At 37.8% G+C, this 23,368-nt stretch overlaps 1 protein-coding gene across 1 annotated transcript in view; it reads right to left on the reverse strand.

The window, feature by feature from the left end:
• The window catches only part of AATF (apoptosis antagonizing transcription factor), a 109,849-nt gene that overhangs the window by 65,251 nt on the left and 21,230 nt on the right, over positions 1 to 23,368 (reverse strand). The window contains exons 5-8 of the mRNA XM_019028176.4: positions 4,177 to 4,291; positions 2,188 to 2,389; positions 1,499 to 1,663; positions 58 to 141 (exon numbers count right to left, since the gene is read on the reverse strand). Coding sequence (XP_018883721.3) covers positions 58 to 141; positions 1,499 to 1,663; positions 2,188 to 2,389; positions 4,177 to 4,291 — 566 coding nt within the window. The remainder of the gene's footprint in view (positions 1 to 57; positions 142 to 1,498; positions 1,664 to 2,187; positions 2,390 to 4,176; positions 4,292 to 23,368) is intronic.

Consider the following 23,368-nt stretch of genomic DNA (forward strand, 5'->3'; position numbering starts at 1 on the left):
TAAGCTGCTTTAAAATGCTAAAACATGATTTGTAACAAGAGAGTGTAAAAGTCTCACCTGGTGGTAAAAGTCATCATCATCAAAGATTTCTTCATCCAAGTCCTTCAGATGAGCATTAGCAGGGGCTTGAGGAAGGATCTCCTATGTTAACAATGAGTAAGAAAAGAGTGAATCCCAACAAGGTTATCTAACTAATGTAGCTACTATAAATAATATGTAGAACAGTCAAAGCACTGTTTTCCTTAAGATATAAAAAGTTCTTAAAATTAAAAAACAAAACAGTCCAATATGAAAACAGGCAAAAACATTAACAGGCAGTTGACCAAAAAAACCCATAAATAATCATATGAAAATATGTTTACCCTCATTCAAATTAAATATGTGTAAATTAGAATTAGAAGATACCATTTTTCACCTCTATGACTGAAATTAATGCAGCCTTTTTGGAGGCAATTTGGCAACATCTATTAGAATTTGGTGTATTTTCTTTAACACTTCCACTTCAAGAAATCTACCCATATATTTATACGAACACATAATACATGTACAGGAATCTTTCCTGTAGCAGTGTTTCTGAAACTGGAGACAACATAATATCCATTGTTTGTATAAATGATAGTGCATATCCATACAATGGAATACTTTGAGGTCATTAGGAAAAATGAGGTAGATCTCTAGGTAATGAAATGGAAAGAGTATCTAGGACTTATTAGATTTTAAAAGTTGCAAGACTTTAAAAACAGTTGTAATATTTTACATATTTATACATACATAAATGTCTCTCATTTAGTAAAAAAGGCAACCATATTTATACATATATATTTGTTATTTGTACACATATATAGTTACACAAATAGAAAAGACCCAAAAACTTGTTACAACTGTTATTAACTGTTAACTTGTTACAACTATTAAATACTGAAAATTTCACCTCAGGAGTTACGTTAACAGGCAATTGACAAAGAATAAAAAAATTTCACCTCAGGAGTGAAATTTTCAGAGTAGAGAATTTTGCTTTTCATTTTAAGTTGCTATAAACTAAAAAACCATTAAGTATATATTTCTTCTATAATTAAAAAATTTTAAATGTTTCCTTTAAACAAAAGAATTTGACTATTCCACTTCTGCACCCTTTCTAAAGTACCTAAATGGCAAACGTTGATCCTAAAGTACACACTTGTTTCAACACTGACATTTCTACAGAAGTAGCTTTAAAACTGAATTTTGAAAATTGGATTATGAATGCTTCTACTACCAGACTCCTGCATCAAACTCAAAATTAAGAGAAGATGACACACAGGAGTTAATAGAAGCCCCATTTTTAAAAACTCTCTCCTCTCACATACACTCAAGTTTCTCTCAGTAATCCAGTAAAGTAGTGTTGCTTTCCTTTCTCTCACTAACCTCTTATATAAACAGGTAATAGCTACAAGTTTTTCAGCTAATAAGCCTCATAGAAACTATTCCCCATAATCACTCTGCATTACAGAGTTCTTACCGGTTCCCCTGGCAAACTCTCTGGGACAGGCTGAGCTGCTGGCTCAGGTTTGCCAAGAACTCGATAGACAGAGCGCTTGGTCTGTGTCCTTCGAAGTAATCTCTCTTTGTCCATCAGAATATGGTCGATCTGAGTCAAGATTGAGCGTTCAAAGGCACCAAAACCCTGCAACAACATTAAGCAGTGTCAGATAATGCAGAAAATCAGTGCTGAAGGCAAGCTACATTGGTTTCTCTATCTTTCGGTGTCAGCAGAGAGATAGAAAATCGTCTTTTCAGGAGGGACTTTCTGTAAAGGACTGAGTTTGTGAGTGGCTATAATTGTTCTTTAAAAAAAAAAAGTTAATCTTAAGCAGGTCATATCATTTTTCTACACCCGGAGATTAGCTTCTGATACTTTAATAATTATTGCTTTGAAATCCACTCCTTTAAAGTATTTGGATTTTCAGCACTTGAACACTTACAAGGCCTCAATTTTAAGAATAAAACATTCTTTCTAATAAAGTTAAAATCCCAAGTCTGAATCGTATAAACCCCAGTGCCAGTTCAGTAGATTTTGCTATAGAAATGAATGATTACCATTACATCGTGACAACATCCATATAAATGAGCTGTAGTTCCAATTTCTTAAAACTTCTTCAAGTTGCCACAACCTATCTTACACACACATGCACGCATACACACACTTGCCTTCCCCAGTTTTCCAGAAGCCAGTTTGGTTTTATCGTGCCATTTCTGAAGTGTGCGGTTCCTGTAGACTGTAAAGTCGGCAAAGCGCTTTGCCATGAAGCTGGGATAGTCCTCCATCTCCAGCTTCCTCTTTACAGGGACCTTTCTTCGTTGCTGCTTCTTCTCTTCTACCAGCTCATCATCTTCACTAGAAATCTCCTCACTAGAAAACCAGTAAGAATATTATGTCCGGTGTAAACAAACGTTACTTAAATTTTAAAAACTAGGCTCACATAAAGGACTGAGAATATTTAGGCCTTACCTGTTCTGTCTCCATTCAAAATAACACCAAAGATATGAGGATGGCTTTTGCTCTTTGAGAAGAATATTCATGAGATCAATCAAAAACTCGTGTAACTTTTTTTTTTGAGACAGTCTTGCTCTGTTGCCCAGGCTGGAGTGCAGTGGCGCGATCTTGGCTCACTGCAACCTCCACTTCTGGGTTCAAGCAATTCTCATGCCTCAGCCTCATGGGTAGCTGGGATTACAGGTGTGTGCAACCATGCCCGACTAATTTTTTTCATATTTTTAGTAAAGATGGTGTTTCACTATGTTGGCCAAGCTGGTTTCAAACTCCTGGCCTCCAGTGATCCACCTGCCTCGGCCTCCCAAAGTGCTGGGATTACAGGGCATGAGCCACCACACCCAGCCTCATGTAACTTTTAAAACAAATATAAAAAGAACTAGTTTCAAAATATTTTTTAAAAGGTAAGCAAACCATAAAAATAAATGAGGTTTTAAAAGAATTATTAGAAATGTGTATGAACCAGGCCTGCAGTATTATAGGACAGTATTTAAAAATTAAACACATAACCATATTTCTACGACCTTAATCCTCAAATCAATAAGGGAAATGTGTCTCTCTGTAACCAACTGTTAAGGAAAGATGAATAATATTAGTTGAACCAAATACAAGAGAAGCTGAATGTGAAGAAAACTCAAAGCGGTAGGCAACAATTAGCACTAACTAACCTGCAGTGCCATCTATGCAACTGCCATGGCAATGTAATACAACCTCCAACTATCTGCCAGTTGCACTCACTGGATTACTGACCTCAACATATAATAGGTGCTCAGTAAATGTGAGCTTCCTTTTTGTCCTCCCAACTAGTTCAGTAGATAAAAAGTGAAACAAAAGATAAGCTGGAGGGAAAAAAAAGCAAGCAGGTATATACAGCAGGTGTAAACAAAAGGGGGAAAAATCTTCATCAAATGTAATAATTTCAGGGGGAAAAAATAATTATTTTGCTGTTTTCTGAAATTTTTCCATCTTTCATAATAACAGCTTTTATTCAAAGGAGATGGCTGTGACCAGTGATTCCAATATATGGTATGGGCACAGAATGTTTCATAAACATTAATTAAGCATTAATATTTTAAAAATGTGCTTTTGGCCAGGTGAAGTGGCCCATGCTTATAATTCCAGCACTTTAGGAGGCTGAGGTGGAAGGATGGCTCGAGCCCAGGAGTTTGAGACCAGATAGGGAAACACAGCAAGACCCTGTCTCTACAAAAAAAAAAAAAAAAATAGCCAGGCATGGTGGCAAGTGCCTGCAGTCCCAGCTATTTGGGAGGCTGAAGCAGGAGGACCGCTTAAGCCCAGGAGTTTGAGGCTGCAATGAGCTGCGATCACATCACTGCACTCCAGCCTGGATGACAGTATAAGACCCCATCTCTAAAAAACAAAGTGCTTTTATCTTCTAATTCCAATAGATCTAAAGAGAAGGCAAGCCTTTGTCTAAGACCACAAAGCACATCAGGTACAACTAAATATAAAAATCTAAAATCTAATCACCAACTTATGTGCCATCCTGACCATCAGGTAAATATGAGACTCTATTTTACTAACATTAATATCTGCCTGAAGAGAACTTAGCTTTTCTTTCATAAATGATGGGAAACTATCCAAATGAAAAGAAAATAAGCAACTCCATGATTCTGTTCTCTTACCTTCCCACATTGGGCTTTGTCCCATCTACTAGATATCTAGTGTCTGGGTACTGGAAAAGCAACTCTTCCTGAAGACCTACCAATGACCTCAACAATGCTTTAAGTGCCTTGTGACCTGGGAAATAAAGGACAGAGAAAGGACAATTAATTATCTACAATTCTCCAAAGTAGGTGATGCCTATAACTCATGACTCCTGAGCAGTTCTGGCTGTGGGGAGTGAAGGGGAGGCACAGGATACGCACAGGAACTAAATACTCTCTGAAATATTCCCAAATGGAAATAACAACATTGCCTATCTCACAGGATTGTTGTGAGGAACAAGCAAGATCATGCATGTAAGGTGCTTAGAAAAGTGTCTGCAAAGAGTAAGAGTCCAATACATTGTCAGCTCTTAAATGTATTAAGTTTGACAAACTCCTCCCCAGTCTCTCATTATAACCATTAATTTGTTCCGTTGGTGTTAAGTTTCTTAGGTATCTTCCTACAGGTCACCCGCTGACCTCCTGGACTATTCCTTATCAGTCAGCTCCTTGAGCACTTCCTTCTCTTCTCCTAAAGAGTAGGACTTTGTCTAGGCATCCCCACCACCAGCACCTTCCACCTTGCCCCCAGGAGATCTCATGTGCCTCTGGTTTGAGCTGCCACAACCTTCACTCCATCTCTCAACACATATCCTTATGGAAAAGTTCCTGTTCACATACGAAAACCCAAGCTAATGAATGACTTTCTATTTGCAGTATTGAATTGTATATTAAAAATTTGGGCATTGAGAATATATTCTCACCTGGTTCTCCTTGGAGCCAATAAGATGCATATGTAATAGAGCTGGTCAAGATGATGTATATAGTCTACGGATAAAAACTTTCAGAATAAAAACTGGTCGGCCGGGCGCTGTGGCTCACGCCTGTAATCCCAACACTTTGGGAGGCCGAGATGGGTGGATCACAAGGTCAGGAGTTTGAGACCAGCCTAGCCAACATGGTGAAACCCCATCTCTACTAAAAAAAAATACAAAAAAATTAGCTGGGGGTGGTGGTGGGTGGCTGTAATCCCAGCTACTCGGGAGGCTGAGGCTGGAGAATTGCTTGAACCCAGGAGGCGGAGGTTGCAGTGAGTCAAGATCATGCCACTGCACTCTGGCCTGGACGACAGAGCAAGATTCTGTCTGGAAAAAACAAAACAAAAAAAACTGGTCCTCGGGGAGGACTGCTTGAGTCCAGGAGTTTCAAGACCAGCCTCAGCAACACAGTGAGACCCCGGCTCTAACCAAAAAAAAAAAAAAAATTTAGCCAGGCATGGTGGCGCGTACCTGTAGTTCCAGCTACTTGGTGGAGGGGCCCTGAGGTGGGAGGATGGCTTGAGCCCAGGAGGTTGAGGCTGCGGTGAGCAGTGATCACTCCACAGCACTCCAGCCTGAGCAACAGAGTGAAGGTGAGACCCTGTCTCCAAAAAAAACCACACACACTGAACAAACCTTATCCTCAGCCAGGGGCAGTGCTTGTGCCTATAATCTCAGAACTTTGGAGGCCAGGTGCAGTGGCCCATGCCTGTAATCCCAGGACTTTGGGAGGCGGAGGCGGGTGGATCATCTAAGGTCAGGAGATCGAGACCAGCCTGGCCAACATGGCGAAACCCCGTCTCTACTAAAAGTATAAAAATTAGCCGGGCACGGTGGTGTGCACCTGTAATTCCAGCTACTCAGGAGGCTGAGGCAGGAGAATCGCTTGAACCTGGGAGGCAGAGGTTGCATGAGCTGAGATTGTGCCACTTTACTCCAGCCTGGGCGACAGAGTGAGACTCTGTCTCAAAAAAAAAAAAAAAAAAAAAACAACTTTGGGAGGCCAGGACGGGATGACTGCTTGGGCACAGGAGTTTGAGTCCAGCCTGCTGAACACAGTAAGACCCCAGCTCTACAAAATTTTTCTTTAAAACTAGCTGGTTTTGATGGTGCGCACTGTAGTCCCAACTACTTGGGAGGCTGAGATGGGAGGATTGCTGGAGCCCAGGAGTTTGAAGTTACAGTGAACTACAATTATGCCACTACACTCCAGCCTGGGCAACAGAGCGAGACGCTGTCTCCAAAATCTCCCCCAAAAAAACAAAACTGATCCTCTGACAACAGAATTCTTACCTTCTCTATTAGAATAACCCTACTCAAGGGGCTAACTAGACACTGAGAGTCACCATTTATGTGTTGAAAGCACTCAGACACCTCTCCTATAATCAAACTCTCACATATCCAGTGACTGCCAGAAAATCTTCATGTGGTTGTTCCATCACTCCTTCACACATACTGTGTCAGAAACAGAACTTTTTTCTTCCTACCTAATACCTCTCCCTGTCTGAACCTCTCTGCGTCGTTCAATGTGTTTTCATAGATCACTCACATTTGGGTGCTCTTATTCTAGATGTTTAATTGGTTGCTGAATTCTGTGTTTTCCATTCTTACTGTCACTAATAATTGCCCATTTATCTCTGGCCATGCTTCTATCACTCCTTCCATTTTTCACTTAGTAACTGTAGTCTCACAAGCATCCCTACTTCTGTTCAACAATCCCGACATTCATATATTTACATTTCACACAAACTGTAGCCCACACAAACTTAGGTTAAATGATTTTTATGTCTTATTCTTTCTTTTCTGCTTCTACCCTGTCCAGCATGAGCAGACTTCTCACTAGTTTATATCCCAACTTTTTCCATCAGTAGGACACCAATACATGAGTTAGACAAGTTCTCCATATATTTCATACTATAGCATTCTACTTCAATATCAGGCCTGAGAGCCAACCTACCTGAGAGAGCCATCTCAGACTAGTCAGAAAGAACTCAATGGTCCAGTAACTACTTTGCATTCCTTCAAATAATCTGCATATCAAACTATATAAATACAACTTCCTTGTTTAAAATAAGGTCTTTGATTACATCATTTCTAAATTCTGTAATCCTTTATAATCTGCATATCATACCACTTGGGAGAATTTGTAATACATAACTATCACCAAAAAAACTCAAAATGCCTTTGTTCCAAACCAAGATTCTTAACCAGTTGCTCTCTATCTTAAGAAAAAAATCAGTCTGGGCACAGTGGCTCACACCTGTAATCCCAGCACTTTGGGAGGACGAGGTGGGCAAATCACTTGAGGTCAGGAGTTCAAGACCTGCCTGGCCAACATGGTGAAACCCTGTCTCTACTAAAAATACAAAAAAAAATCAGCCGGGTATGGTGGCGCATGCCTGTAGTCTCAGCTACTCGGGAGGCTGAGGCAGGAGAATCACTTGGACCCGTGAGGTGGAGGTTGCAGTGAGCCAAGACTGCACCACTGCACTCCAGCCTGGGCAACAAAGTGAGACTCCATCTCAAAAACAAAAACAAAAAAACTAAGGCCTGATGTGGTGGCTCACACCTGTAATCACAGCACTCTGGGAGGCTGAGGTGGATAAACTGCTTGAGACCAGGAGTTCAAGACCAGCCCGGACAATGTAGGAAGACCCTGTCTCTACAAAAAAATACAAAAATTAGCCAGGTATGGCAGCGTACACCAGTAGTCCTAGCTACTTGGGAGGCTGAGGTGGGAGGATCCCTTGAGCCTGGGTGGTTGAGGCTGCAGTGAGCTGTGATCACGCCACTGTACTCCAGCTTGGGTGATAGAACAACACGCTGTCTCTAACAATAAAATTTTTAAAAATTAAAAAAAAAAAGAAACACTAAAAAAAATTTTCCCAGAAGGGACTTTAAAATAATTAGGCTAAGTGAAATAAGCCAGTTGCAAAAGGAAAAATATTGTATAATTCCAGTTACGTGAGGTACCTAAAATCGTTAAATTCATAGAGACAGAAAGTCCAATAGTAGTTACCAGGGGCTGAGAAGAGGGGAAATGGAGAATTACTGTTTAATGATACAGAGTTTCAGTTTGGGATCATGAAAAGGTTCTGGAGGCGGATGGTGGTGACGGTTGCACAACAATGTGAATGTCCTTAATGACAATGAACTGTCCACTTAAAATGATAAGCTTTACGTCATGTATATTTTACCACCATTAAAACAAACAAACAAAAAAACACTGGGCTGGGCGCGGTGGCTCACGCCGGTAATCCCAGTACTTTGGGAGGCTGAGACGGGTGGTCACGAGGTCAGGAGATGGAGACCATCACAGCTAACACCATGAAACCCCATCTCTACTAAAAATACAAAAAATTAGCTGGGCGTGGTGGCACTTGCCTGTAGTCCCAGCTGCTCGGGCGGCTGAGGTGGAAGAATTGCCTGAACCCGGGACAGGGAGGTTGCAGTGAGCCAAGATTGTACCACTGTACTCCAGCCTGGGCAACAGAGCAAGGGTCCATCTCAAGGAAAAACAAAAATAAAAATAAAAAAATCCCAAAACCAGAGTATAATAAGTAATCCCACCATCCCAGTTCATCGTTGTATAGAAAAGAATCATCTATAATGCTTCAAACTGAGCCTACTCAAAAAACAAAAAAAAACAAAAAACAAACAGGAAAAAACAATGGAGTATTAGTCAGACTTAAAAAGGAAGAAAATTCTGACATGCTGCAACATGGATAAACCTTGCGGACATTATGCTAAGTAAAATAAGCCAGTTAGAAAAAGACAAATACTATTTCCAATATATGAAGTACCTACAGTAGTCAAAATCACAGAGAGAAAAAGCAGAATGGTGGCTACCAGGGGTTGGAGAAAGAGGGAAATGGGGAGCTGTTGTGTAATGGGTTGAGTTTCAGTTTTGCAAGATGAAAAAGTTCTGGAGATTGGTTGTACAACAATGTGAATATATTTAACACTACTAAACTGTACACTTAAAAATGGTTAGGATAGTAAATTTTGTTATATGTTGTGTACCACAATGAAAAATTTAGGCTAGTTACCGTGGCTCATGCCCGTAAACCCAACACTTTGGGAGGCCAAAGGGGAGGATCATTTGAGCCCAGGAGTTTGAGACCTGCCTATATAACACAGTGAGACACTGACTGTCAAAAAAAAAAAAGAAGAAAAGAAAGAAGAAGAAGAAGAAAGAAGAAAGAAGAAGAAGAAGAAATCAGCCAGGCGTGGTGGCACACGCCTATAGTCCCTGACACTTGGGAGGCTGAGGTGGGAGGATCACTTGAGCCCAGGAGTTCGAGGCTGCAGTGACCCATGATCATCCCACTGCACTCAAGTCTGGGTAACGAAGCAAGACCCTGTCTCAAAAAAAGAAAAGAAAGAAAAGTTAAAAGAACAAGAAGAGCAAAGTGTCTGGCCCTTAATTCCTGTAAGTACCATGTGTCCATGATCTAAAAAATAAAATCAACAACCACCCAGAGAATAAGCTGCAAAGCAGTCTATATTATTTATAGCTACTTGTCCTCAACATGCATGTCAGAATTTGACTCTAACATATAGCATACCCAAGAATTGTGAAAATATCCAACAAAAGACTACAACTTTTAAGGGCCATTTTCAAGTAGCTATGCGAGCCTTTTTATTTTGTTCAAGTCAGTTTTAAAAAAATCCATTGCAGATATATTAGGCAGCATATCAATCCAACAAGAAAGCAGAGAGCCAATATCAGTAAATCAAAGTGTGCCTTTCTGTTAATACTCTCTCATATGTTCTCATTTTATACACCCCTTCACCCAGTCAGAAAGTAGCCCTGGAGTATTTAGGCTCCATTCAGGGATAGCACTACCATGCATCAAAGTGTCAAGAGACCTACCAGAGATGAAATCTGCAAATCTGTACTTCTAACCACCAAAAAAAAAAAAAAAAGTTTATCAAAGTAAATGTCACCAGTGGCCCAATACATGGACAACTTCCTATAAAGAGATTTAGAACACAATTCTTATTTCTTTGCAATATTAGGGCTGCATTTCCTTCTAGATGGCATGTAAAATCTGAGACAATGGGACAATCCTTTGCTGCAAGTGGTAAGCCTCCTCCAAGCCAGAGCTGACAAGAGTGAGGGAAAGACTCTCTCCCGGAAACTCAAATCCAACAGTGAATTCTTCCCAGCCAAAACAAACAAATAAACACATTTAAAAAAAAAACACTCTCTATTATTCATACAGGACTGAATTCTAGCTGTTCAACCCTGTGAATAATAAATAGAATGAATCAACAGTTTCTAATTCACCTCTAATTTTTCTCCCAATTATTACAAGAGTTAAAAGTTAAGAAAAGTAGCAAAGATTCATATACTTTCTTCCCTCTCCCTCTTGGCACATGGCCACAAAACAAACGGACACTGTCAAGAATATATATGTATATTTTACCCTACATGGTCCATTTCCAAAGGTCTTTCCCTTAAGAGGAGATTAAGAAGGACATATGCCTCATCATATTACCAAGATTCAACCTTAGCATCTGGCCACCAGCTTTAGGAATAATTTTCAGTAGAGGATAAATGTAAACAGTACTTTACTGGGGGTTAGGGGCCCTGTATTTCAACCGACACTGTCACTAACTAGTCATGCTATGCTGAATGGACCAATTTAATCTCTTTGAGTCTCAATTTTCTCGTTTATAAAATGTGGACAAGCCTTTGCTTGTTGATCTCACAGAATAAGGTAAAAATAGTAACTGTGTTATTATATATTAAGGCATTTTAGAATTTTTTAAATGCTGTAAAAATAGAAGGCATATTACTATCAAAAATCATATTTCACATGGTAAAAATCTTAAGCTCTGCTTGTACTAGGATTGGACAGTATTCACAGACTCCTATATTAGGTATTCATTTATATGCTACCCATATGCAAGCATTCTATATATAAAATGTCACCAATCTAAAAACCATTTTCACCTAACAGCTTTATTTTTTTCCCTGATTCATCTAGGCTGTCCAACATAAACAAAACTGTAAGCGAGGAATAAGTTTGGGCATGGACACACAGTTCATTAATTAGATTATAAACCAATAAGTACAATTTCTGGCAATGGCGTGAAGTGAGAACAGGAAGAGTGAGTGTATAAAGTAAATAAAGCTTACCTTATCAGTTTTTAAATATCTATACAGTTGTTTTTAAATAAATATGCAAACATTACAATTATTTATGTACAAGTACACATAAACTCCCCCATTCATATTACCCCAGATAAATACATTGAATTGGAATTTACAGATTACAAGAGCATTTTTTTCTCCTTCAAAAGTAACTCTAGAACTAGAGCTAAACTATAGGTCAAAATGACACACGATATATTGGCCTGAGAACAATACTTTTCATTCAAATCCACACAAGCCTGCCACTTGCACTAGTCATCCCCAGCAATTAATCCCCCAAGAAAGACGTTTGATTAAATCTTTTCAAGCAAATCCTTTGCTTTGCTTTTGTTAGTTCACTTCTTGTCAACATCTATTAAAATATGCCTTTAATTCTCCCACAATCTTAAAAAACACCGATTCCACTGTCTTCAACTTTAATCAACTGTATGGCCGGCATTTTTCATTTCATAATAATGTGCTGCTTGGAATTCAAGAGGCAGGCTCAGCATCAATCATCTGGTAAGAATTTTTCCACTGCAATAAATATGCAAATGAGGAGAGCCAGTCAGTCGTATTTCAGGCCCGACTTGCTAGTGTTTTAAAAAAGACACAAATTTATTAATTGCCGGTGGCCAGAGGAATCCTATTACTTTGGGCATTGATTACAAAGCTGTGTGAGTGATTATTGTGCAACTCGCGGGCTACCCAGGCATGAGGAAAAATTATTAAAGCAAGGCAGAGATTATCAACTCAGAATAACAATAAGCCTTAACATTTAGGCCCTAACTTCTTCAACAAAGAATTGCGTGAAGGCTCCACTGTATCATAATTCCGAATTCTGTCAGTATTACTGTTTGGGCTTGTTCTATATTCCCCAAGCAGAATGGCGTTACCAGTAAGACAGAGGACTGCAGGTTACAAATTCCTCAACATCAACCATTTGGATAAGTTGCTATCATTTCCAACATATGGCCAACTAGAATTTTTAGATATCCAAGTGTATATACACATATACAGGTATATGTGTATATATATTCAGATTTAGATAAATGTGTGTGCTATTATGAGGACCACGGTTTTAACTGGAATAGTGTGAGGACTTCTGTCCCAGTTTGTTGGTGAGCTCTGCGGACTAAAAGTAGAATTTTTTTTTTATGGTACAAAATAACCACAAGGATAACTTTTCAAAGCAGAGTGTAGAGACTTATATTCTAAAATCATGAAGGCTAAGCCAAAAGCAGACGTGGGTTTTCATATCTCAGAGGGCACCACAGTAGAAGGTGTGCGATCTATGCAGGAGTGTACGGAGGAAACAACTTGATAGGCTAATTCTGAATGCAAAGTGTTTTTGTGAGAAACGTTCAACTCAAGATATATTAAATCAAATAAGAAAGAGGACTCAGTGGACAAAACTTATTTTTTTCTTTTAAGAGAATGATGTGGGGAATTGGGGGAGTAAGTACAAGCTGAAATAAGGGAGAGCTGAAGAGACATATGATAAAATATATGTTGGGTGAGTCTCCTCATAGAAAGAAACAAAAAGAAAAAAAAATTCTTACCATTTTACATTACTGCCATACTAAGTAACATGATAGATAGTGTGCATTTGAGTTCTGTGGAGGGACATCCCACTCAAGCTGTAATTTCTGACCAGGCATGAATTTATAAGGAAGGGAAAAGAACTGCAGAATTTCTTAGGTTTCCCTGAATACTCTCTCAAATACCTTGATGAAGTATGTCAATAAATCCTTAAAAAGCCCTATAGGACACAGCAATCTAGCTGATCAATGTACTTCCTGAAATCTACTACAGTTACCTTCCACTTCACAGTTCCTAGACAACCTGCATCGCTACTGAGCACTTTGCCAAAAAGGAAAATTTACTCTCCCCCTTTAAACAGAAAAGAGTAAATGTTCAGAATATGAGGTACTTAAACACCAAGTTTATTTACAAGTACTGTAATTGTTTAAACTGTCTTACAGTAGTTACTCAGGGAGAGTGTGGATACTTTCATTTTTATTTGATATACTTTTGAACTGTGTGAATATTTTATAAGCATACATTACTTTTACAATTTAAAATTTTATTAAAATTTAAAATAAACTGTGAAGAAAGGAAACTTATTAAAAATAAAATTAGAACCACAATCCAAGTAACCCCCTCTGATTTTTAAGAAGTCTCACTCTTTCATATTATAACGTCTTTAAAAAAAAAACAGCCTCTGCTGTGGTGAAACTGTCTCTAAGCAAATGCCCAAATTCTCTCTATAGTATGGGTCTGGAAAAAACTGATGAAAATGGAGATTCAGAAAATACCTTTCTAAAACAGGGATTGCATGCAGAATTAATCACTCCTCTCTCAGGATCCTTCATATCGTTACAACACTTAACCATTTTGTGCTGTGTCTGATTTCACCACCTTAAAGCTGCTTCAGGGCAGCTTCAGCCTGTCATCCAGCATCCAACACATCACCTGGGCCATAAAAGGTATGCTACAAATGTTTTCTTCATTTAGAGAGATGTTGCCTAAGTCGCATGGCAGAATATGATCACACTACCACTTCCAAATCTAAATGCTGACAAACAAAATGTAGACTACATACTTCCTAACTTTAATATCAACTATGTATCTTCAACAAACTGACCTTTTGTTAAGCAAGTAGTCAAACAACATTTTCTTTATTTTAATATACCAACTATAAGATAATTGGGCTACTCCCGATTATCTTAGAGTGTCTCAAAACCATTTTGCCAGACAGAAATTTAAAAACAAAAACAATTAACAACTTTTGCTAGGCACATTACAATGCATTCTCCTGAAAATTTAGTAATTACCATCGCTTAAATTGAAACACTGAGACTCAGAAAATAAAATATTGTTTTAATTGTGTTTCTTTTAATACTAGTAAGACTAAGGTTTGTTTATCCTCCAACTCAAAATGAAACACTTTGAGAGGTTGTGTTTATGTAAAAACACTTAAATGATGCTTTAAAAGCAGCTTCACCTTACTATGAGCTCCTTGAGAGCAGAAACTGTTAACTACTCACTTGGGTATGTTTGGTGTTGGCAAATGTTATTGAATGAATAACTGAAAAAGAAATAATAACATCCTAATATCTACTTTGGTATGTACTTTTTACATGTGCATTTCAAGTCTTCAAAGAACTAGCTGTATGTATAGTACTGTCTTTATTCACCTAATCCTCTCAAGAAGAGGAAAACAAATACTGTGGCCCAAGAGCTATATCCTTAAAAGATTGTACCATCACTATTCAGATTAATAGTTAATACTCAGTAAGGACCTGCTAAGTACCACACACTCGCCTAAGCACTTTATATGTACTAATTCATTTAAGTCCTCTAACAATCCTTTGAGGTAGATACTATTATTGCATCACCATTTTACAGATACAGAAATTGAAACACTACTATAAGCTTAAAAAACAATTGCACAGTTTTCATTTTCTAGATCAATGTACCCTTGAGGGTTATGTATCAAAACTATCTGGGAAACAGAGTGTAATGAAATTTTCAATTACTAAAAAAATGACAAAACTTCCCTCCCCAATACCATCACATGATAAAAAACACAAGTGAGATTCTGTTAAAATGTCATGTCCAAACTTGATTCCCACACTTGAAAAAACAGTGGAGACACTAAAGGAAGCCCACATCACATGGATGGAAAGCAGGTCCAGTAAGGCAAGATAAAGCAATACTTGCTGAATTTGAAAGAAGAATGTTAACAAATGGATTAATAGTCTCCAAAATTCAAAAGCCCACGTACATCAGAGAAGATGCTTAGCTTTACTAATAAAAATAATTTTTTAAAGAAAAACTTAAAACAGTGGGATATTTTTCGGATAATGCTTGATGCTGGCAAAAACGTGCCGAAAGGGGCACTCTGCGTACACAACTGATGAGTTTAGTTAGCATGACATAGCCAGAAAGCAATCTGACAAAACGTATCAAAGTTTTATATATGCCTAGCTCCTGACCTACTGTTCTTCTAGAAACTAACCCTCAGGAAATAATTTTAAAGCAAAGAGGTAGGTACAAAAATGTTATTTTCAGCATTGTTTATAATAGGTAGAAACTGCAAACATCTTAAGTGTCCATTTATAGGGGACTACTTAATTTTAGTTTAGCCAAGTAACTTTTTGTGCAGCTGTTGAAAAGGATTAGTATAAAATGGAACTTGGCTTAAGTAAACCAAACTATAAAAAACTTTTTGGGATAAACGAAGTAATCTGAATATGAAGTACGCATACAGTATTAGGAATATTAATTTAGTTAGGTGAGATGACAGTGTTACTAAGAAACATCCTCATTTTTTAGAGCTATAAACAGAAATATTTAGAGGCAAATGGCATGATTGTAATTTACTTTAAAACGCTTCAAAAAGAAAAAAAAGCAAATATAACGAACATTAATTTTAATGAAAAAAAAGGACCTGCAGGCATTGACATGGGAAGATGTAAAGCATAATTTCATTTATGTTTTGAAAAAAGTTTATATTGACACAAAGTATCTGGAAGTCAGATAAATTATTTAAAATGGTTATCTCTAGAGGACACTTTTACGAGTGGGAAAAAGAATACTTTCACAATCTATGTTACATATTTCATTAAGTATTGTTGGGCGGGAAGAAATAGACTCAGTACTGTCTGAAAGAAAATAACATCTCACAACAAACTTTACTTTTATTATTTTTTAAGGCAATTAAGATTAAACTTCAACAATACAAAGAGGTCTTCTGAGGTAGATATAATTCCAGAAAACCAAACAAGAAGAAACAGATTAAAGCAAAAAAAAGGAGAATTAGAGTGGCATTAAGGTTGACTGACAAGGAGATCATCTATCCCCAGAACCAGTTCAAAATTTTCCCTGTTTGATTCACAAAAGAAATAGCAAGGACCAATAAATGTAAGGGAGCCAAAATGTTTATCTTCATTAAACATCGGGAAATGTAAATTAAAATAACAGATACCATTTCCCAGATACCACTTGTCAAAGTGACAAAGATGAAACAAAATTATTGTATCCGATGTTGACAAGGATAAGGAAAACTGACACTCATATAAAAAGGTGAGAATGTAAAAATACAACTTTTCTGGAAGGCAACTTGGCCATATAGATAAAAAGCCTTAAAATTTTGCATATTCTTAGAAAATGTACTAATTCCACATTTAGAGATTTATGCAACAAAGTAAGTATGCATATGAGTAAAGATTTACTAATAATGATGTTTACTACATCATTTATAAAAATGAAAACCTGGAAACAATCCAAATGTCCAACAATAAAGAACTGGTTAAACTATCCACACAATGGAAACTCTATGCTATCATTAAAAATAATGCTATAGAACAATATTTAATGACAAGGAAAAATATTCATAATTTCTGTTGAGTAGAAAGAAATGGATTGCAAAACAAATTACAGAATAGAGTCCCATTTTTGTTCTAAGTACATAGCCACTGAGAAAAAAAACCTAGAAAAGATATTTACCATGTACCAAAATATTAAAAATACTTAACTCTTAGCTGCTAGGATTAGGGAAGAAATATTTCCTTAATTTTGCTTGGCTATTTTCTGTCTTTTCCTTTTGTTTTTTTTTTTTTTTGAGACGGACTCTCGCTCTGTGGCCCAGGCTGGAGTGCAGTGGCACAATTTTGGCTCACTGCAACCTCCACCTCCCAGGTTCAAGCGATTCTTCTGCCTCAGCCTCCCGAGGCAGGGATTACAGGCGTATGCCACCATGCCCAGCTAATTTCTGTATTTTTAGTAGAGACAGGGTTTCACCATGTTGGCCAGGCTGGTCTTGAACTCTTAACCTCTAGTGATCCACCTGCCTCGGCCTCCCAAAGGTCTGGGATTACAGGCGTGAGCCACCGTCCCCAGCCTCCTTGGCTATTTTCTAAATTTTATACAAGGAATACATATTGTATTTTTATAATTTATCATGAGAAAAAAACATTATTTATCACCTAAAAAATGGTCTTACCTGCCTAAAGGAGAAGGAACTAGATCAGCTGACCCCCTGAAAGTCTAACTCTTAGTGAATGAAACAGTATCCAGGAAATAGCATCTTCAGAAAAACTGAATGACATGTCTACTTCTTGTGCTCTAAGCCTTCTGTCCTATAACAAATTCATCTCCATATTTCTCCTGCCTTCATTGCTTTAAGCTGTGACATTTATTCCATATCTATGTTTCTTCATACTCTCTTTGAAAAGGGGAGAAAACCCTCAGATGAAAGAGTTAAGTTAAACCATATGCATAGTGATTGGGCAGTGTGGCCAAGAGCAATGTTTGTGAGGCACAGCAGACCTCAGTTGCTACACTGGCTTTGCCTCTCACCAATTGTGTGACTGTCTTGTACACAGTCCTTTAAAAAAAAGGACAAATCCTTTAAAATCCTTTTAAAAAAGGATTTACTTTCTACTTTTTCACCATAGCCCCCTCTTTTGAATAATTTGTTCCTATTTTGGTACAATGTATCCTTAAGGAGTTTCAATGAGTTGTGAAATAATTGTTACTCACAAGCAAAAAGAAAGGAAAAAAGAAAGAAAGAAGAAAAGAAAGAAAAAGCAGGATTAACTGCAATTGCCCCTACAACTCAGAAACTTGCATCTTGCACTTTCACCATGTAAATAATGCACAGATCCTGCGGGAACATGCCAAACACCAAGATTCTTAATTAATGGAGCTCTTTAATGTGCAAATCAGGAACAAATTGCAAGTTCTGACTTGCATTGATTATGAAAACATTAATTGAATGAGCAAGACCCTAAAAAAGACAGAATCCCGAGTCTTCCAAGAGACAGAAAGAATACAAAGCTCTGGAAACCAGACAAGTCTGACCAATGTCTAAAATGTAAACCTAAAACTGAGTGTTCTCACTAGTAAACAATGAATTAAAAAACGAGAAACAAACAAAAAACCCCAACAGTTTCATCAGACAGCAATCATGATAAATGCATCTATTACACTATCATCTTGCATTAGGAAAAAAAAAAAAAATGTTTACTCCAGAAGCTTACAGACACTGCTTTAAGAGGGGGAAAAAAACACTTTCTATACACACACACTTACATGTATATAGGTGTAACAAAACAATGCTGTCTCTTTAAAAAAAAAATTCATCCTATATAAATTATAGCCATAAACTTTTCCTGCAGTGCAGCCTAATTAATTCTTGTTCTATACACAAAGGGAAATGCTGGGTGACAAATGGGTGTGAAGCCAGAAAGCTGCCAGGTCTGCAAAACATTTTCTACTTCAATTTATAAGCAATTTTGCAGTAAATCATCAACCAGAACCTGGAATCTCAGGAATCTCTGAGTGTCCAAACCACATTATATCACTTATCAAAGAGAGAAGGAAAAAGAGTTTAAAGACATCTCATTTTTCAGTTCTAACCCACATCAAAATCTAGAAGCTCTGTGTAATCTATTATTCTCTTCTGGGTAAGGTTTTAGTACCAAGGATATATATTTCAAGCAAAAATGACACTATAGGTTGATGTGGCCCATTCCTCTATCCCTAGAAGTACTGTATCATGTATCCATTACCATAAGAAATATTCCCAGAGTTATCTGGGAATAAGCACACATATACCCCCTCCCTCAATCCAAGCAAAACGTACACAACAATCAAGCCAGGCTGAAGGGTTCAACAGAGAGCCACTGTGGAAAACAGGTGGAAAATACTCCAAGGAAACAAGATTAGTGGAGAGGAAAATAGAAACTCATAGAAAACAAAGAAGAAAGCTGGGCTGCCTCTTTGCACTCAGACCTTTCTCCCATTCCTAATCCATGGTAGCCACTGATCTGTCCCAATAATTTTACCTTTTCCAGAATGTCATATAAATGGAATTTCCAAGTATAAAATCTTTTGAGGCTGGCATATTTCACTTAGTATAATACCCTTGAGGTTCATCCACGTTTTTGCATGTATCAATAGTTTATTCCTTTTTATTGCTGACTAATGTACAATTTGTTGCACATTTGGACATTTGGGCTGTTTCCAGTTTTTGGTGATTATAAATAATGCTGCTATGAACGTGCATGTACAAGACTTTGTGTGAATGTATGTCTTCATTTTTCTAGGGCAGATATCTAAGACAGAGACTACTGGATCAGGCTCATATGATGAATATATGTTTAGCTTTATTTAAAAACTGCCAGACTGTTTTTCCAAAGTGGCTGTACTATTTTGCATTCCCATCAGCAATGTATGAAAGTTCCAGTTGCTCTACATTCTTCCCAGCACTTGGTGTTGTCAGGTGTGCATTTGTGTTTGGCCTAATAGGTATGTAGAGGTATCTCCTTGTGGTTTTAATTTGCATCTTGCTAAACATTAATGATTAAGTTAAATCTCTTTTCATGTGCTTATTTGCTATCATATATTGTCTTTGATAAAGTGTCCAAATCTTTTGCCCATTTTTTTTTGAATGGGTATTTTTTATTGTTGAGTTTTGAGAGTTCTTTATACACTCTGGACACAAGTTGATTGTTAATTATGTGATTTGCAAACATTTCCTCTTGGTCTACAGCTTATCTTTTCATTATTTTAACATATCTTTCACAGAGCAAAAGATTTTAATTCTGATTTGGCCCAATTATCAATTTGTCCTTTTATGAATTATGTTTTTGATATTGTATTTAAAAACTCTTTGCCTAACCCAATGACATAGAGTTTTCTCCCATATGTTTTTCAAAACACTTCATGATTTATATTTAAGTTAATATAAATTGACTGTCTTGTGTTAATTTTTATATCAAGTATGAGGTACAGGTTGAAGTTCTTTTTTTTTTTGCAAATGACTGCACAATTGTCCCAGCACCATTTGTTGAAAAGACTATCCAGGCCGGGAATGGTGGCTTATGCCTGTAATCTCAGCATTTTGGGAGGCCGAGGCAGGAGGGCAGGAGTTCGAGACCAGCCTGGGAAACGTAACAAGACCTCATTTCTAAGAAAAATAAAGAAAATTTAGCAGGCCATGATGGCATACACCTGCAGTCCCAGCTACTCAGGAGGTTAGGGTGGGAAGACTGCATGAGCCAGGAGCTCAGTGCTGCAGTGAGCCATGATCGTCACTGCATTTCAGCCTCCACAAAAGAGGAAGACACTGTCTCTTAAAAAAAAAATAAAGAAACTATCCATTCTCCACTGACTTGACTGACTTGACTTTGCACCTTTAAAAGTCAACTGCCCATTATTTGTATGAATTTGTTTCAGAACTCTCTATTCTATTCCACTGATTAAGGTAACTTTTTTAAAAAGTAACTTTTAAAAGGAGTAAACCCACAAAAGAAAGGCAAAGAATGAGAGACAGGATAGCAACTCAGTTCTGTAACCTACCTATACAATTATTAGAATGTTTAAAATTAAGAACATACCAAATGTTATGAGGAAGTGGAGCAACTAGAAATCTCATACACTGCTGGTGGGACTGCAAAATGGTATAACCACTTTGGAAAATAGCTTGGCAGTTTCCGAAGTTAAACATGCATTTACCATGCGACTCAGCCATTCTATTCTTAGCTACCCAAGAGAAATGAAAGTCTATGTCCATATAAAAACATCTATACAAATGTTTGTAGCAGATTTATTTGTAATAGCCAAAAACTGGAAACAAAACAAATTGTGGTATATCCATACAATGGGATACTACTCAGCAACAAAAGGCAATGAACTACTGACACATGAAAAAATATGGAGGATGCTCAAAATAATTATGCTGAGCAAAAGCCAGACTAAAAAGGATACAAACTGTATAATTCCACTTATATAGATTTCTAGAAAATGTAAACTAACCCATAGTGACAGCAGATTTAGTGGTTGCCTAGGGACAAACAGGGAAGGCCAGGAGGGAAAGATTATAAAGAGGCTGAGGAAACTTCTGGGGATGAGGAATATGTTCATTATCTTGACTGGTGATGGTTTCCCGGGTGTATATAAATGTCAAATTACACACTGGACATATGGGCAATTTATTATGTCAATTATATCTCAACAAACCAGTTTTTGAAAAAGCAAATGGACAAATAATAACTGACTTAGCTAACCTAAGCAAGATGACTGGGGTGCTAGCAATGAAGAATCAGATGCAACCTCACTTACAGTCCAGAAACAGAATGCAGAGGATTCAGGAACTGGCAGTGCCCAGCACCTCTAGAAAAGGAGATCAAAGCAGGCCTAAAAACAAGTGGAGCAGTTGAAATATCTTATCTTCTTATTTAGACAAAATTTAGAGGTTTATCCTTGAAGAGAGCTAAAGAGAGGGTCTCTGGACAGGGAGATTCCAGATCATAGTTGAGGGCAAAGGCATAATATTGAAAACAAGGGGACTAAGCTGAAGTTTACAGACTGAATGCCTAGATCCCCAAGCCTACCCACCTCCTAGAATGTTGGCCACCAGACAGGAAACTGGAATTCCTCTAGATTTTGATCTCATAAAGAGCAAAGATCTAAAGATACTGCCATTGGGAGTTCTTCCAAAATGGTGCAGATAGATTGCTTTACAATGGAAACCATAGACAAAAAGCCCCATCCAACATACAAAGTTCCCAATCAACTTTTTGGTATGATACACTTAAAAATCAACAGAGACCGCAGAGGATCACCAAAAATCCAAGAAAAACATGTAACATGTTACACAGGAGTTAAAGCAAAAGCAAAAAAAAAAAAAAAAAAAAGCAGCTTAGAGGAAACAGACTGTGCAGGAAGAACACATACAAAAATACATAGGCCAGGCGCTAGGGTTCACATCTGTAATGTCAGCGCTTTGGGAGGCTGAGGCAGAAGGATCACTTGATCACTCGAAGCCAGGAGTTCAAGATCAGCCTGGGCAACACAGCAAGACCTCATTTCTACTAAAAATAAAAAATAGCCAGATGGGATGGCATGCACCTGTAGTCCTAGCTACTCAGGAGGCTAAGGCAGGAAGATAACCTGAGCCCAGGAGTCTGAGGCTGCAGTGAGCTATGATCACACCACTGTACTCCGGTCTAGGTGACAGAGTGGGACCTTCTCTTGAAACAAGAAAAAAGAAAAAAACCCAAACAATAAATAAAATAAAATAAAATAAAAATATGATAGAAGAGGCCATGCACGGTAGCTTACGCCTATAATCCCAGTGCTTTGAGAAGCCAAGGCAGGTAGATCACCTAAGCTCAGGAATTTAAGACAAGCCTGGCCAACACAGCAAAACCTCATCTCTACAAAAACTACAAAGAATTAGTTAGGCGTGGTGGCATGCACCTGTAGTCCCAGCTACTTGTGGGGCTGATGCAGGTGGACTGCTTGAGCCCAGGAGGCCAAGGCTGCAGTGAGCCGAGATCAAGATCAAGCCTGGGTGACAAAGTGAGAGCCTATCTCAAAAAAAAAAAAAAAAAAAGAAAGAAAGAAAGAAAAAGAAAAAAGAAAAAAATAGAAGAAAATTTTAAAAACTCAATAGAAAGTACTGAAAATAAAGCTGAGGAAATGTCTTAGAAGAGAGAGGGAGGGATGAAAAATTGAAGAGAAAAAGAATCACAGAAACAGTCTGATGCCAAGTAATAGGCCTTCCAGAAAGAGAGAGGACAGAGAGAAAGGAAACACAGGGGAGATAGTAAAAAACAAAATAATTCCAAGAGGATTTTCCAGGACTGAAAGATATGAATTTCTAGATTGAAAAGGCCCTCCAAATGCTCCAGACAACAGACAAAAACAGATCTACGCTATGGTGCATCATTATGAAATTTCAGAATTCTGTGGACAAAGAAAAGTCTGCAGTTTCCAAAAAGAAAAAAAAAAAAAAAAAGGCAAGGTCTGGAATCAGAACAGCTTCTGACTTACCAATTGCAACTTTAGAAGCTGAAATACAATGTAACATTCTATAGAATTCTATATACAAACCATCAATTGTGATGATAGAATAAAGGTATTTTAAGACAACTGAAGTCTAAAAAAATTTACCTCCCACACACCCCTTCTCAGCAAGCTATGAGAGGATGTACAACAAAAATTGGAAGTAGCCAAGAAAGACTCTGGAATAGGAGATCCACAGAAGCAAGAAGCTAAGGTAACACCCAGGATGATGCTGAAGGCACATCCCAGCATGACAGCTGGACACCTGAGAAGGTGAACAGGCCAGATGAGAGCAGGTTGAAAAGCTCTGGGAGAGACTTAAGGAACATCAACTGGCACAATATTTGAT

Source organism: Gorilla gorilla, chromosome 4, assembly GCF_029281585.2.
Source record: "Gorilla gorilla gorilla isolate KB3781 chromosome 4, NHGRI_mGorGor1-v2.1_pri, whole genome shotgun sequence".
NCBI lineage: Eukaryota > Metazoa > Chordata > Mammalia > Primates > Hominidae > Gorilla > Gorilla gorilla.